The 17,094-nt window shown below is 41.5% G+C and overlaps 1 protein-coding gene across 1 annotated transcript in view; it reads left to right on the top strand.

The window, feature by feature from the left end:
• Window positions 1-17,094, top strand: part of helz (helicase with zinc finger) — a 47,160-nt gene that overhangs the window by 23,706 nt on the left and 6,360 nt on the right. Inside the window, 13 exon segments of the mRNA XM_068726522.1 lie at window positions 3,326-3,444; window positions 5,323-5,468; window positions 5,866-6,013; window positions 7,741-7,924; window positions 8,892-9,120; window positions 9,475-9,757; window positions 13,558-13,603; window positions 14,382-14,569; window positions 14,954-15,158; window positions 15,273-15,355; window positions 15,459-15,981; window positions 16,313-16,595; window positions 16,899-17,094. The exon segment at window positions 16,899-17,094 is cut by the window's right edge and continues 534 nt beyond it. Coding sequence (XP_068582623.1) covers window positions 3,326-3,444; window positions 5,323-5,468; window positions 5,866-6,013; window positions 7,741-7,924; window positions 8,892-9,120; window positions 9,475-9,757; window positions 13,558-13,603; window positions 14,382-14,569; window positions 14,954-15,158; window positions 15,273-15,355; window positions 15,459-15,981; window positions 16,313-16,595; window positions 16,899-17,094 — 2,633 coding nt within the window.

Genomic DNA, 17,094 nt, shown 5'->3' with positions numbered 1-17,094 from the left:
GTGAAGAATGAGCGCAGACTAACATGTTGACAAAATATTACAATTCCTTGATTATAATAGTCGAACACGAGGATAGCCTCAAACATGACGATAGGATTCAGTCTCACCAAAAGGTGAACAATTTAACTAAGGAAGTATTTAATATCACTGCATTATGTGAAACTATATTTATGCACGTTTTGTTAATACAATTATATAAAAATAATTCCGTCTCGTGTTCTTTGGCTCTCATATCCAGTGTTGGCGGCAGCGCGCCACTTGGAGAGAAACGGAATCTTTTAAGTTGTGTAAAAGACATTGGAAAACAACCAGTTTGTCATTGCTGGCTAATAACTGACTCTAATGTGTCAGCAGAGGGGGCTTTGTCTGTTGCTTGGGAACACCATCCGCCTGTTTCTAATGTATTGTACATCATTAGCCCTCTTCCCCACGTTTCATCTCTCCGGCTCTCCTCGTGTTCCACGGTGATGAAAATCGCCGGGAAACGAGGCAACTGGGAGCCAGCGAGTCAACTAAGTAGCAATAACAAATCTCCCACCCCAAACACACAGATGCCCCAAGAAATCTATTATATATACATATATCTCTCTGGTTTGCTGATGTTCCTCTGTTATGGCCTAGATATCGGGCATGTAGAAATGTGCATGGTCTGGTGTGCCTGTAAGACTAGTTCCACCTTCAGGAGTTAGACCCACAAATCTTGTGCCCTGCTCACGTATGCAGTTGTGTGGGTGATGAAGTGTGTATTTATATTTAAATACACACTTAGGTTGACTGCCTGTAGGTGCACTCGTAGACGTCTTCAGCTACGTTAACCCCGGACGAAGAATAACGTTAAACATTAATTCTTGATCTGCATCCATTCATCATAGAAGCTAATTCAACCCAAATAATAAACAGTAAAAGCCTCTGTACACCACATTGGTTAATCAGAAGTTAAAAAATATGAATACAGCCTCACAAAAATGTAATTATCATCTCTGATAAGTACATTTTGTCAAAAAAAACAAAACACTCCAGGGAAAAGTGTAAATGAGCTGTATTTTCCCTTTTTTGAGCAGATGTGTGCAGGTGAATATTGATTTGTGTGGATGCTGCTGCATCTTGCAGCCTGGTGGTAAAGGTTTATGGTTATAGCTCATACTGTGGTCAATAAGGGAATGTTGTTATCCAAAAGGAAGTTGGCTCCTATTGGGTTCACATTGTGTGGCAGGCACCAGAACACGTCCAAGAACGTTATTCTCACAAAAATAATTGCTCAACCCAGCTTTGAGCAGTAGCCGCATTTTGAACACGGTTTGACTCGACTTTTAAACCCGATCTTTACTAGAGTTCACAGATCACAGATCTCACAAGTCACTTTTAAAAGTGTGAAAAGGGCAGAAAGAGACGGTGAAAGGTAGAATGTGAGAGACTGGGGATGTGAGGTGAAGCGACCGCCATTTATTATTAAACTGTCGTCTTGTGCAACACTGGGCCTCTGATCTCTCTCCCTCTCTGCTTATTATCCCTTCCTCCTCCTCTCCTTTACTACTGTTTCACAATTCAAACACCATTATTAGCTTTTTGAAAAATAGCAGCTACAGAAATGTAATCTGTAGTTCAGAGAGGGCGGGCAGCTCTGTCCCAGGTGAAACATAAAGGTCTGTGTCCTTTCACGACTGGCTCTCTGTCAACGTGGCCCTCATTAAGACTGTCTCCGCGTCCCCTCCTTGTCTTCACATCTCTGCATGGGGACACGCTTCCGTTTGTAACAACCCACGTACATTATTTGTGAATGTTGCGTATTCATGTGGATCGAAGTAAAAGAGCATGTGGGCAGGATGTAGGAGGACTACAAGTTATAGGCGAGATCAACAAAAGTGCATGGCCTCAATAATTAACTATGTGATATGAGGGGAGCACACATGCATGATTTCGTGTCCCATTGGCTGCGTTGTTGAGCAAGTCATTTTCCATGCTGTGATTAAAAAAAAAAAAAAAGGACTTTTCCACAAATGAATTTCTCTCCCCACGATGACAACTGTGCAGCTTGGATTTGTATTCATCCTGTATATGAACAATTCAGAGATTTCTCAAGCACGTCATTTTAAGTATGTGCGTATTATCCAGAGATTATTCATGTGCATTATTTTATGCACATTACATTCCACCTTTTGGAATCAGTGTGACCTCTGTTAGCGTCTATCAAATCATTCTATTAGGGACACATGATGGAAAAGGAGTTCTAGCAATGCTTTATTCATGTTTTTAGTGTGGTTTGAGTTCCACCTGTGCACATCTCCTGTGATTATTTTGTTTGGTGCATCACTTGACACTTCATAAGCTTAAATAGATACATATTCTGCAATTGTAAAAGTAAGGGCCATTGTAAAAGAGAACAAGTGAATGCTCGTTTATCAGCACCAGAGCGGGGAACAATGCTAGCATTTCCTTCAATGAGGTGCACACAGTTCAGAGAGAACAGCGGTTTGAGGCTTTTATAGTTGGAGGAAAAAAATGAAATCAATACATTTTGCAGGCATTTGTTCAAAGGCTGATACAAAGGAGCGACTGTTGCCTCAAATCAATTTGCTTCACCGCTTTTCTTGCCAGCCCGTGTTTCTGTTCGTTTACTTTTTGACAGTCGCCGAGTTTATTTTGCTATTTTCTGCCGTCACATTTCATATCTGCATATACTTTCCCGTAGAAAGTCTGCTCGGGCTTCAGAGGCTGTTTGCTGGTTGTTATTCAGCCTCCCTGCTCCGGCTCTCATTTGCCATGCCGTTTCATCCCCCCCCCCCCCCTCTCACATTGCAGAGCACCGTTTGAGCTTTTTAGATCAGGGTAGGACCACTGTTCAATCCCTTTCAAATATCCACAAAACCCTGCCTTCGGTTTGCAGGGCCGGTTAAAAGAAAGAGAAGAAGAAGTGACCGAGAGGATGACACGGTTACAAGCGTTTAATGCTCCTGGTGAACAAAATGATTGTTTGTTAATGTGCCAATGTTGGTCATCTACATTTTGACACTTATACTCAACGTAGTAATGTTTTTCTTTTTTTTTTTTCTTGTTTTCTTCTTTTTTTTTTTTTTACAAAAGTACATCTTTCTAAATTATAACCATGTGTACAATATAAGTTTCATCTTAGCAGTATCTTCGCACACACACACACACACACACACACACACTCCTACCCATACCCCTACCCCTCTGGATCCATTTTTTTCTTTCTATTTTCCTTACCAACAGTATCCTCTGCTGTGAAACAAGTGTGTACTGTTTATGTTCAGCATCTACAACTTCTAGTGCTAAAGTGATGTTGGTGTGTTATCTGTGCTGGCAGGGTTGTTCTCTCATATCCTCTTGGATGAAGCGGCCCAGGCCATGGAGTGTGAAACCATCATGCCTTTTGCTCTAGCTAGCAAGACCACCCGCATCGTGCTGGCTGGAGACCATATGCAGGTAACGACAAAGAGTTTCTCCAGTGGGGGGGAGGAAGGAAGTGAAGCATTTCTTTGCTTATTCACCAATTACTAGATATATGTACAGTAAATGCACAGCAAAGGTTCATTTTTTCTTTGTATTTTAAAATACATTTAAAGAATATTTGGAAGTAGGGATGCAACACAGGCGCAGATAGTAGCCGAGACCTCACGTAGAGGTAATGACTCCATTTGTATTTTGCTGTGGATTAGACTCCACGCTTGCTTACTCCAAATACAAATGAACAGACAGCAGCCACTGGAGAGCTGAGGTTCTGGAGACCACTTCAGACACACATGACTTAAATATTCACGTCAGTCGAGTTTTGTAAGCCAAAGGCAAGGAATTAGAACCTTATTTCCTCTTCTCCTGGTTTTAGACAGAAGCACAGGATTACCAGTAGGCAGCGGAGGAAGACGAGGCAGGAGTCCACTGTGCAGTAGCTGCTCTAATTACTTGATCTCTCTTTCTCTCTGCTATTTCTTGGAGCAAAGAAAAAGGGATTTAATAGACACCACCCGTGTATCTAGCTGTCTCTTTCTCAATCGCTTTGTCTCACGGCCGTCTTCTTCCACCTTTCTATCCTATATAATAGCTTCCTAGGTCGGATGTGGCCCTTTTGTATATCTCCGTCTCTTCCCTCTCTCCTGTCTCTGCTCTCACTTTAACAGTTTACCTCCATTATTCAGCCGTGGAAGAGCAGAGTGAATAGTCAATGAAGGCAAAGGCATTTATTGATTGTTTGCTTTCTTATTGACTGTGCGGGGCCTCAGTAAAGCTAGAAGACCCTCTCACTTTCAGGCTAAAATTAAGACTCAAATGAAAGATAACTTGCAGTCTTGTTTGTGTGGGTGTGTTCAGTTTTGAACTGATTTCCACTTGATTTATTCACTTATTTGATTTATTGCTATAACAAGAGATTAGATATAAAACGCCACCTGTGGTTTGGTATCAAACAATCAAATGCTGTTCTGTGTTGGCTGGAAAGCAGTGCCATATTGGAGCAGGTCTGTAACCAAGACTGGCTGCTGCATATATATATATATATATATATATATATATATATATATATATACTCACAAACAAATTTGAATTTGGCATGTTCTCAAACTGCTGTGAATTCGCTGCGAGTAAATTCCACTATAATCACTGCCACTCATGCTCTGTTTGTTCAATGTTATACACACCAGATGGAAGAGGTTGCAATCTACAGTGGGAGAGACGACTCGCTTAGTTCCTCAAAACAAGAATAGCCCTCAGTAGTTAAATACACTTTAAGTTAACATTTGGAATATCCTACCTAACTAATGGCCTTTTTTTTTGAAAAATGTGTTCGAGGAACAAGGGTGAATCAAACTGTGCATTTTTCTTGGAAACTGTAAAGATTAAGCGAAATTAGACTGCAGTAAACGCGTTGAAGAAGGAGATGCATTCTGTATAATACTTGCTGTCAAAGCAGCTGACATACCGGGGAAGTTTTGTTCAAATCATTTTAGAAGCATACATGAGATTGCAAACGCAAGATATTCTTGTAGACCTGCCTCGCCAAGCTACTTCACAAAATGACTCGAGCCATGTCGAGGATTTCATGTGATTAGCATAGCTTCAACCAGAGGTGAAACGCGTTATGACACCACCTGATGAAGTGTGGTGTAAACACTGTGAAGGAAAGGTGTGCCTAAAGCTTGTGTGGTGCGTGGTTTGACACCGCTATTTTAGACTTGGAATGTATTCAGTGTACTAAATCGAAAGTCAGAGTTGAATAGAAAGTAGAAGAAATGATGTGAGAGAATGGTAAAATACCCTATTCATGCTTTGAAACTAAAGTTCTCTCTTTCTCCGTTTTGTGTCCTTCAGCTCAGTCCATTTGTGTACAGCGAATTTGCGCGTGAGCGTAACCTGCATGTGTCACTGCTGGACCGGCTGTATGAGCACTACCCTCCCGAATACCCTTGTCGCATCCTCCTGTGCGAGAACTACCGCTCTCACGAAGCTATCATCAGGTAGGTGTGAGCCCTCAACACACCGCCCAGTGTCGAAGCTGTGGGAGGACAGGCCGAGACACTCGAGAGGAGAGGGGGGGGGGGGGGGACGAACGGGTCAGGAGGAAAAGGGGAAACGTAGGTGAAGAACTAACAGACATGAGCTGATAGGAAAGAGGAGTCATTATGTAAAACATGTTCGGATTATTCAATCTAAGTCGACACTAATAAAGGCTTACAAGCTGCAAACATGTTCTCCATCTTAATAGCTGTGGCCTTAGCAGAAAGAATGATGAGATGATGGTAATTCTTAGGTAATCAGTAACTTCTGGTAGATATCCTTGCATCAACATACTCCATTCTAATATTCCCCTCTGTTTGCTTTCCTTTTTCGTTTCTCTTTCTCTCACCTCCTCAGCTACACGTCAGAATTATTTTATGATGGGAAGTTGATGGCAAGTGGGAAGCAGCCCTCCCATAAGGACTTCTACCCTCTGACCTTCTTCACAGCCAGAGGAGAAGATGTCCAGGAGAAGAACAGTACTGCCTACTACAACAATGCAGAGGTATGGGTGTTATAGCTGGTTTAGTTGTTCTGATGCTGTTTGCATATCAATTATTCTGGCTGAATGTTATTAAGAGTCAATATGAGATCTGTCAAGTAAGCGTTTCTGTTAATATGTACTCCTCTTGCTTGATAGTAAATGTTACATTTTGAAATAAGTAAATGAATGAATAGCAATTTGTCCTTTCAAAAAGTAATTTTCTATCACTAGATAAAACCAATATCTTAAATTAGCTTGGCACTTGTTGCTTTAATGCAGCATGTTCCTGTTCTTTCCCACAGAACTAATGTGTTTATGATTCTTATTTCCACTGCATTCCTGAAGTTTAGGACTAAACCGAATAGCTCTGCTCCCTTCCTCTGAGAAAGGAAAGGCTATTAAAAGCTTAATAACAAGACCAATATGAAGTTAATCAGTGTGATTTGATGAAGCGTGTTGATTCAGTTTGTATTAATTGATTGTGACTTGTGTGCTATATCCAATCTGAAAAAACAAAAGCTTAATAAAAATGCTCAAATTCTGATAATATAATCTTAAAACTAACACTTCGCTGGTAATTATGTTATTAATTCACCATCAGACCGACTTGTTTCTCTCACACTGAGAATTTGATATCTGATTTTGTTTCAGTTGTATCCACCGGAGAACACGTTGTATTATTTAGGCTCCATTGTAGTCCGTCCATGTTGTTTTTGTCTCTGTGCTTGTATAGGCGCATAATGCACAGTTTGATGAATAAATCAGGGTTTGATTATGACGACATGTATTTTAATTTAGATTATTAAGTTGAGTTTGGTTGACAGCAGAATGAGCAGCACCGTTTATTTCGCCTCATCACACCCTCTTCTTCGTCTTTTAATCCTAATTGAAGATGAAACCCATGAACGTAATTGGGAGCAACATTTGACACCCATGATGCATGATTCACTGACAGTCCTGGCCTGTGATTGGTTCCTCTGCTGACTTGTTGGTGGTCATTAGCTGTGTCTGACCTTTGACCTTTTAATGACAAGTTCCAGCCAACTAAACCACGGCTGCATCTTCATTTTGTTCCCAAACTGTCAGCAATGCCAAATGAATTACCTTCCGTCTGTCTAATACAGCACCCGTGTCAAACCATTGACAACATTATCATAATCTCGCTAAATCAGAATGCGGTACGCATGTCCGGTTCATAGTCCAGTGCAAGTGTCTCTGATGGGCTTCAAGTGGAAGACAATATTTCCATGACGGTTTATAGCCTCTGGGAGTATGCCAATTTTTTAAACGGGAATTAAACTGCTTATATTACAAAAGAACAATAGGGATTCAAAGTCCTGCTTTAATAAATAATATCCAAGCTCATCTTAAAACTAATACACAATATATTGAATTGAAAGTAAAATCATAATCACCTGTACAGTGAAGCTCATGATGATAAAACAATTCAACTATTTATAGTATTTTTTTAGAATGGATTTGAAACGGCAGGTGTGATCAGTAAACCACAAATGCTGTTTTTCATTTTGCAATGCATGATGGTATAACAGTGCTGGTCTGGAATACCTTGTTTGTCCAGAAAACCTGAAGCCCCTTTTTCTCTCAGAATTTGTTGTCCCCCACTGTTATTAAAATATCTCTTAGTCTCTTCCCACAGTTTGTTTCGTGTGCAGTGATCAGTGTGTGAAGGGAGCATGGAATTGAGCCTTGTTGTCGCCTCCTTCGCTCATGTTCCTCCATCTCCGCAGGTATTTGAGATTGTGGAGCGGGTGGAAGAGTTGAAGAAGAAGTGGCCGGTGTCCTGGGGTAAGCTGGACGACAGCAGCATTGGAGTGGTGTCACCGTACGCTGACCAGGTGTTCCGCATTCGTGCTGAGCTCCGAAAGAAGAGAATGCACGAGATCAGCGTGGAAAGAGTGCTCAATGTCCAAGGTGAGGAAGAAATATTGACCATCATGCATCTGTAGTTACTGGCTCAAACGCCGAAACTGGCGCTACATCAATGTACCAGTTCATGAATATTTTGAGATTTAAATTGCCTTGTTGGTGTTCTGCATGCACATATGCATGTATTTAGGGTTTAATCTATTAATTATTAATTGATTAAACCCTAATAGTATTGACGTTATTCAAAGAATGGGAAATTGTAAACTGGAAGAAAGCAGCTATTTTCAAATGAAAAAATAGTTAGACGAAAAAATACCAATGTTTGAATCCCCAACTGCCTCGTTCTCCATGTTTCCTTGTCTGACATATTTCTGTGTGAGATGATGTCATTGTCCACTTTCAGTCAAAATGATACTTGATACTTGATACTTCAGTCTTAATGATGCAATTAAAGCTACATTGCCCGAAAGACAAATCTCTATACATCCCACTACAGATATCAGTATTCATATTACCTTTCATATCATCCATATGGATGATGTGAAAGTCTTCAGTCTCATGCAGTTCCCACTTGTATTGCATCCAGCTGCTTTCCACAGGTCATTAACTTCCTCATTAATCACACATGAAACATGTGAAAACCCTACTGTTGTTAGTGCTTAAACTTGAATTTGACACGCATGTAGTTGTTTGTTTGAGTTCTATCAACGGTTCCTTTATCTGTAGCAACACTTGACAGTACAACACAATTAGCTTAAAAAATATATATCAAATGTCATCGAAGCTAATGGAGAAATTAAGGTTCCATGTTATTTATTTTCATTCATTGCAATTTTGTTGCTTATTTCTGAGTAAGGGAATGATGTGCTTCAAATTTGGTCAACCTTTGTCTCTTTTGTGGTTCTAATTGAGTGAAATCGACGGCCTTTGCTTCTTCTAATAATATGTTTTACCTCGCTGTTTTCAGAGTACTTAGAAAATATAATAATAATAATAAAAAACATGTTTGCAGGTAAACAGTTCCGGGTGCTGTTCCTCAGCACAGTGCGCACGCGGCATACCTGCAAACACAAGCAGACGGCCATCAAACGTAAAGAGCAGCTAGTTGAGGACTCAACAGAGGACCTCGACTACGGATTCCTCTCCAACTACAAGCTACTCAACACGGCCATCACCAGAGCCCAGTCCCTGGTTGCTGTTGTGGGAGACCCCATTGCACTGTGCTCTGTTGGGCGCTGCAGGTAAATAATGGAACTTTTCTTTCTAAGCCTTTAATACCTCAACAGACTGCTCATTGGCAGACAGTATACTGAGAGATTATTTACTATTTGTTCTTTTCATTCTCGCGGTCCTGCTACTGCTGATTTTCCTTTTCCTCATATTCCCTCTCCTCTAACCACTGCTTTGTGTGTGTTTTCCATGTTTGTTTTGACAGACGTATTTTTATATCCAGCCCCCAAGAAGTAATTTGTTAGACTACCAGCAGTAAAAAAATTAAAAATAATAATCAACAAGCTGATCCATGAAATACTCAATCCATATAAAAAATATATAATCTCCACCTATTGTTTCCTTCTTTTTTTGCACCTTTCCAGAAAATTCTGGGAGCACTTTATCTCCATCTGCCACGAAAACTCCAGCCTACATGGCATCACCTTTGAGCAGATCAAGTCTCAGCTGGAGGCCCTGGAGCTCAAGAAGACCTACGTCCTCAACCCATTGGCCCCAGAGTTCATTCCCCGGGCCCTCAGGCCACTGCAAGGGCACCACTCTTCATCGCAGGCCCTCCACCCCCACCATCATCCTCATCCTCAGCATGCACAGCCCGCCTCCAACAAGCAGGGTCCACAGCAGCAGCAGCAGCAGTCACCCCCTAAGGTGAGGTGTTTCGGATGAGGCACAGTTGAATGAATAATTGTTTCCATCCACCTCTTATATAATGTGCATTTTTATGTGACACCAAACTGTAGAAATTATTTTTTTATAAAAACAAATAGAAATATATAAATAGGTTTAGTCAAACAATGATATTACTTGTTAGTGGATACGCGGCCGCTATTTTTATTCCATCAATACTGAAAATAACAATTTTGAGTTTGCACATGTAGGGAAGGAATAGAAAGAGAGAAGGAAGACAGGAAAACAGAGTAGTGAGGCAGAAATGAAAGAGAATCAGGTGGGGACAGATGATGTGTTGACAAGCCCAAATGTTGCAGGGTTTTTATGTAAATGATGGATAATCACTTTGTGTTTTGTTGAAAATAGTAAACAAATTATTCTTGAATAAATTGAGTGCCTCTTGCTTTTAGAGATGGAAAAAGGATAACAGCGCTACATGTGCAGGCACAAAGAACATATCTATCAAAATGTTTATTAGATTTATATATTTATATATATATATATATATATATATATATATATATATATATATAATATATTTCACCACAGTTATTACTTAGCGGTCATTCATTTTGGGCCACAGAAAAACAACACGGATATAAAATTACCGGTGCAGGTTTGGCGTAAGGATGTGTTGTTTTGATTGTTCAGCTTGGGTTGAAATGTCTTTTGCGAGTCTGTCTGTCCTCCCCGTCTGCCCCGTGGTAAAGGTTAACGAAATCCACACAGCTGTCAACCTGCTGCCGTCTCCCACTGGGCCTAATGAGCCACAGCTCCGCAGCATCAGCCGGCTACACACACACACACACACACACACACACACACACACACACACACACACACACACACACACACACACACACACACAGTTCCTCACTCTCTCCACAGTCATACTATGTGGCGCACAACCACACAGCACACACAGACATGGATCTGTCACTATGCAGTATGTAATATATTGTTTCCTTGTTGCTAATTTAAAGGTCAGACCTTTCTTGGTAGCTCTGTACACAGGGGAAGCACCTACTGAGATGTACAGCCAAAATAATCCATGCAAATGTCATTTAATAATAGATTAATTAGGTAACTTTTAACGGTGTCTTTCCAGTAGTTTCTATTTAAACCGGTGTTGTACGGTTAAATGTAGCTGATTCAAGGCAACTTTTTCACATTTGCCGCTGCTGATCAGTATTGCACCGACACCTTACTTTGTGAGTATTATAAAATTCCAGATAATCCGGTTCATTTGTCCAAACTATTGTAGTGTTTACTGTGTAAACGTGAGGATACAATAAATGGTTCATATTCAATCAATTTGTAGAGACGGATAAATATTTATAACTTGGTTTCCAAAGGCGGAGAGTGAAAGGGATTATAGGGACTATACAATATGTACTTGCAATTACTTGTAAAACAAGTATAATTGCCACTTTTTTTAGAAACAATTCTATCATTATTTGGAAATAAGAAGTGATACTTGAGGTGGTGTCAGAAACAAATGAAATGTTTGGTATGAAGTCAGACTTGTGTGACTTCCTCTTGGCATACACAGTATTCTTTTGTGTCTCCATTACCATCCTTCTTGTATCTCTTCGACCTCTTGCCATTGATTGCCCAGCCCAGCACACGTCTCTATTTCACTGACGGTGTGTCATTGAGAACCAAACTGTTCCTGCTGAACCTAGACCCCTATAAGATCCGGTCAGATCGTTTCTGGGCTTGGCCACTGTTCAACTCGTACTTCGGGTTGCAACAGCACATCTATGATTAGATAAATTGCAGAGACTTTTATATTTGGTTGCCACATAATGCTAATACGAAAGGTGCCATAATAAATACAACTTTTTTTTTTTGCATGTGGAACCAACCAACCAGATTTGACTTTGTTTACGGACCTTTTCTTTTAGTCGGTACCTGGGCTCATTTCAACATTGTCAGTCTGTCTTTCAGAATTTTCAATTATTTGAGACTAGAATTACTGTATTTGCAGTTTTATCTCTAAATGTCTAATTGGCAGAATTGGTCTCATTTTCTCAACGCATGGCCTTTACCTTCAAACTCTGTCTGTCCGGGTTTGTAGAGAGTTTGCAGTATTCCAGGAACACATTACAGCGTAGCTACAAGAAGTTAGTCCTGTTTTTGTTTAGATGTTGTCGTGAATTTTCAGGGAATAGTTGCGATTGTGTGATTGTATTTTAATGGCTGGTGTTCCTGCAAATTGTTTCCATCCTTTTGTTCATACTTGCTAGAATACTTGAAAATGTGCTCCTAGTGCCAAAGACTGCTGGTGGTAGTAACATAAATACTAGACATTATGGACTTCATAATGACTTCACAGAATCACTTGTTTTCCTTTTTATTATGGCTGGTGTTCCTTCCCTGAAATGTAAAAAATATCAGCTTTATATAATATCAGCATAGCAACAAGAGTGGATCCCGTGGAATGGAGGATGTCATTAATTTCCCCCTCTAAGCATGCTCGCTGTCAAGAACTATCTGTTAACACCACGGTCAACTTGGAGAGACTGCGTTCTACACAACCAGCCGCTGACGGAGCTCAAAGTAGATTGTTGTGTATTCTCTCCTTTAATGATTACTAATAGATGACATATGGTCCACCTACACTCAGATATGTGGCGATGTCAAGTGAGCGCAGTGTTTTGTATGCGTGTGTCTGTGAGCACGCCCCCACATGAGTAATTGTACGTGTGTGTGTCACCACTGATCAGCTGTCAGTTCAGTCTCTCTGTGTACACGTATAGTAGATGGAGCTGGATTGTGAAGCCCCCTAGAGAAAGAATGGGGAGGGAGTTAAGCGTTTGTCGTCTAGTAGTCGAAAGAAAAGGTCTTTCTTTGCAGACGCGTTGACTTGTAGCTTGAAAACCAGTCACACAATGCAGTCACCATATTGATCCCGGATTAACTTAATTATGGACAACGTGTATCAGGATGCGGCTGTTAATGGCATATATTGATTCGGTGGATTTGGTGTTTTTTAGGGGATTTTGTGTTTGTTGATTAAAATCCTTTAACTATGTCTCTTCCATAAAAGTGCTTTAAATATTTATTAAATCCATCAGTGGTTTATTAGTGGAGCGGTCATTGAGAAGGATAGGCATACTACACAGTTGGTGATCTGTCTATACTATATTTGGTGTCAGCATGTGTCGTTGTGCATGCGTAAGCTTTGGACACAGTTAAAAATACGGGCAGGCCGTACTATAGGACAGAAAAGAGATCATCTGAGATAGCGTAACAGGGAAAGTACATTACAGTACAGTATGTAGACACCCTGTCTAATGAATAAAATGGACTTTAGGCACTTTTGATCTTCAGATTCTTGGCTAAATCTTCTTTCTCCATGAAGTCCCAAAGCTAACTTTATAGGGACAGTGCAACAAAAGATTTTAAATCTATTATAAATTTAAATCTGCGATTACACAACCTGTAAAAAGGCAGCTGTCAATCTGCTAAATTGATATTTAATTTTGTGTAACTACAAACGGCCTCTCTTCAACAAAACCACTAGCTTTACTGCAGCCTGTTCTATAAGAGCAGAAGATGTCTTAACCTTCTTAATTCCTGCCCCATCAATGATGAGGTGTTGATCCTATAGTTACAGACGTGGGATAGTCACCAGGACCAAGCTGCAAGTTCCCACTGTTTATTGATTAACAGTTACCACAATCGTTTATTTACACTTCTCTTCTCCATTTGGCCTCTATGAACTATTGAAGTCTTGCTTCGTGACTTTCTAATGATTCGTTTTTTTCCTACAGGGGAAGCATGCAAACCACACGGAGCACCTCCCACCTGAAGGATATGGTGAGTTTATCCCTGTTGATTATCGAAGTATTCAGAGCTTGTAGCTCACGTAGGCTGAGAATGTTCACTTGACTGGATGTAGATAAAGGAAAGGAATCTAATGCAGGTGAAATTTTAGATTTAAAAGTATATTACTATGGTACCATTGATAAACACTGCATCAAAAAGTCAGTGTTCTTGTAGCAGTAAAAATCAGTTGAAATTGACCACAGTATAGAAATACATTTCCTCCACGTAGCATTTTTCTTTATTGCTATGGTCGGGTCTTACAACAGAGCAACAGTGGAAGAGTTTCCTTTGTTTCTCTTGTTGTCTCTCTGAACACGAATGAGCACACATCACAACAGCTTGAAATGAGCCAGTCTAATGCAGCAACGCAGATGGATGCATGAAGGCCTGAAGCTATTGAAGCCATCAGTGCGATGCAGCCTTGAACAACACAGCAAGGAGTTGTTAATACGGCGCCTGCTACGCAAAGACAATCGGTTAGTTTCAGCTGCTGCAGATTGTCAGCCAGCTGAATTAGCCTAAACTAAAACAAACTCAAATGAAATCTGCACAAATCAATTCTTCCTTTTAATGCAGTTTGGGCATCGACTATTCATAGGTCGTCCTCCTCTCTGATAAAGTCATAGAAGTTGTAATATTTTTTTCCAAGCTATGAATAGTTAGATATGCCCTGGGCTTGGTGTGTTGCCTACTATCAATGTGTCTTCACATTTAGATTAAGAACCATTTGCATTTGCTTGTATTACTATGCCATCTTCTCTCATTGCAGTCCAACCCAACCCAGCTGTGTTAATGGGAAACCCTATTCGGGCATTCACACCACCCTTGGGTGGCACGCCAGCTGGCATGGGCAAGTCACCCAGTCCTGTTCAGAGGATAGATCCTCATACAGGCGCCAGTATCCTCTACGTCCCAGCTGTGTACGGGGGCAACATGGTCATGTCCATGCCCCTGCCGGTAAGTTTCCTGCTTCTGGTAACAAACTGCCAGATGCATATGTCAGATTGTATATTTAGCCAATGTGCAATACAAAGTATCATATTTTGACTACTACAAAGGATTTTTTTATCAAATTGCTTTTTGTTTTGTAGAAAAGACAAATATGTAAGATCTGCAAAGAAAATGTGTAAAATATGTGCATATTCTGTCAAAGATTACATTTATTTAACAAGGGGAGGATATCATATCTTTTGCTCGTACAAATTTGACAGTCAAGATAATAAATATAGTCATGTAATTACTGTACTTTCTGTGGGAATCAAGGGCTATATTTGTACCTCCCTCTCTTCTGTCATGGTGTCTTAATCAAAAATCTGACAATCTGTGTTTTTATTTCCTTAGTTGCCCTGGCCAGGTTACCAGAATCGATTCCCTGTGGACCCTCGCATCATGAGCCACCCGGCAGCCATGGCCTACAACTTTAATCTGTTGCAGGCCCAGAATCGAGGCTCCCCCATCCCTTACAGTGGAGTGGCCCACCCCACTCATCTGGGAATGGGCCAGCCCAGCCCTGACAAGGAGCTACAGGGAGACCCCATCAGAAATGGTGTGCCTCAACCAGCCAAAATCACAAATTGCTGTAATTGTATTCCATCAAATAGAAAGAAAGAAGTGGCCAAGCATATTTTAATACGTTTGTTTTCTGGTTTTGACCTCTTAGGTAAATTAGAAGGATGTCCAAAGTCAGAACAGAGCCGTCTTCAGACACCAGAGAGGAAAACCACCGACATGAAGGAAAAACAGGCAAGTTGTTGACATTTATGTGTTTCATTAACCTTAAACAACATATCTATTTTTTATGAGGAGCCACACATCTTTGCTCATGGGGTTTGTTTTTTTGCTGCAGGGAGATTTAGACACAGGCCAAAGCCGAAGTCTAGACTCACAGCCAGACGGCCTTGTTGGATTTCCCAATACGCTGCTCCATCGAAAAGACCCCTCAGCTGCCCAAAGACCCCTCAACTACCATCTGGCACCACCCAACCCAGCTTTCCCTCCACATCCTGCCAGTGGACGAGCCTTCCCCCCACAGTATCCAGTCTCCAGGCTTCCTTACCGGGTCAGCCAGCCTCAACACCCAGGGATGGCCCCACCGAGTCAGCAGCAGCAGCAGCAGCAGCAACAGCTCAGCCCTGCCTACACTGGTGGTAGCCACAACGCTTCCTTCTTCATTGGCCCCATACCCCCTCACAGGGCTGTCCAGTCTCCTACTTTGGATGGGTCGGAGCCTGGAGGGGTGGAAGAGATGAGTAGCTCCATTAGGACTCCGATGGGCCACCCTGGGGGCCACCACCCAGGCCTGTCACAGCATAACAGGGTCAACAGCTTTGGGGAGGATGGGCAGGATGGAAGCCTGGGAGATAGTTTGGGTGAGTGGAGCATCATTTTTTCTTATTTTCTTTATGAGGCAAAACCTTAGACCTCGAATGTGAAATGGAGATTTGTTTCTTTTAATTAACGCAGAAGATGTCACGTTGTATAATATTTTCTCACACATCAAACATTTATGTGATCATTTGTACAGCTGGATGTTGTTTTTAATGTTTCGAGCACTCTTAAAAAGTTTGTCCAGATGCATTGTCACTTTCGTGTTCACCCATATCATCACTTGGTATTTGGTCCATGGCACGGAATCTACTTTTTATATAGAAAATGAATGCAGTCAAGCAATCCCAACTAATCACACGGTTCCCCTTTTAGACCTCCAGGGTCCCTTGGCTCTAGAGGCCCTGAGCCAGCAGCAGCAGCAGCAGCAGCAGCAGCAGCAGCAGCAGGCAGCCAGACTGGGCCAGTGGGGGGAGGCGGCCGGCCCTTTTCTCCAGGGTAGCGTTCCCTTCCCTCTGCCCCAGCAGCTTGCCCACCTGGCTCAACCTGGCATGGCTCGCTTCCCCCCTCAGCTGCTTCGGGCAGCTAGTTGGGGCCTTGGTGCCAATATCGAGGATGAAGCTGTTACTTCTGCTTCCACTGGACCACCTTTCACCAGGTTAGACTAAGCAACAGATTGTATTATGTCATTTTCATTGGTTTGGTAACTTGATACTAGAGACATATTACAGTTCTACTATTGAACATTGAAAGTTTTCAAATTGAGTGTACAGCTAGAGCTAGCTAAAACAAGATAACGGCTTAAAATTGGACCGCAACGACTTCTGTATCTTCTTGTTGGTTGCTCCTCAATTATTGTTAAACTGTGTAAATTGTTGTTCCAGAATAGTGTTCTTTTCCATGCTGCTGCTTACAAACATGATACAGTTCAGACGTAAAGAAATCCATTTTCTGTTCCCAGGTACCCGGGCCTCTTGAGAGAGATGCCCCCACAGGAACAACCTGAACCCAGGGATGCAGCTGAGATGCAGCCGCCACCTCAATCTCGTCTCCTCCAGTACCGCCAGTCCCAGTCCCGTGCCTCAGGTGACCCTTCATCCTCTTTAGCCGCCACCCCCAATCATGCTGGCCCTTTCCCATCAGGACCCTACCCCCAT

This window comes from Cebidichthys violaceus, unplaced genomic scaffold (assembly GCF_023349555.1).
Source record: "Cebidichthys violaceus isolate CVI_PGR_0920_01 unplaced genomic scaffold, fCebVio1.0.p SCAF_4, whole genome shotgun sequence".
NCBI classification, from domain to species: domain Eukaryota; kingdom Metazoa; phylum Chordata; class Actinopteri; order Perciformes; family Stichaeidae; genus Cebidichthys; species Cebidichthys violaceus.
Note: the sequence above shows the minus strand (reverse complement) of the source record. Positions and strands in the feature narration are given on the sequence as shown.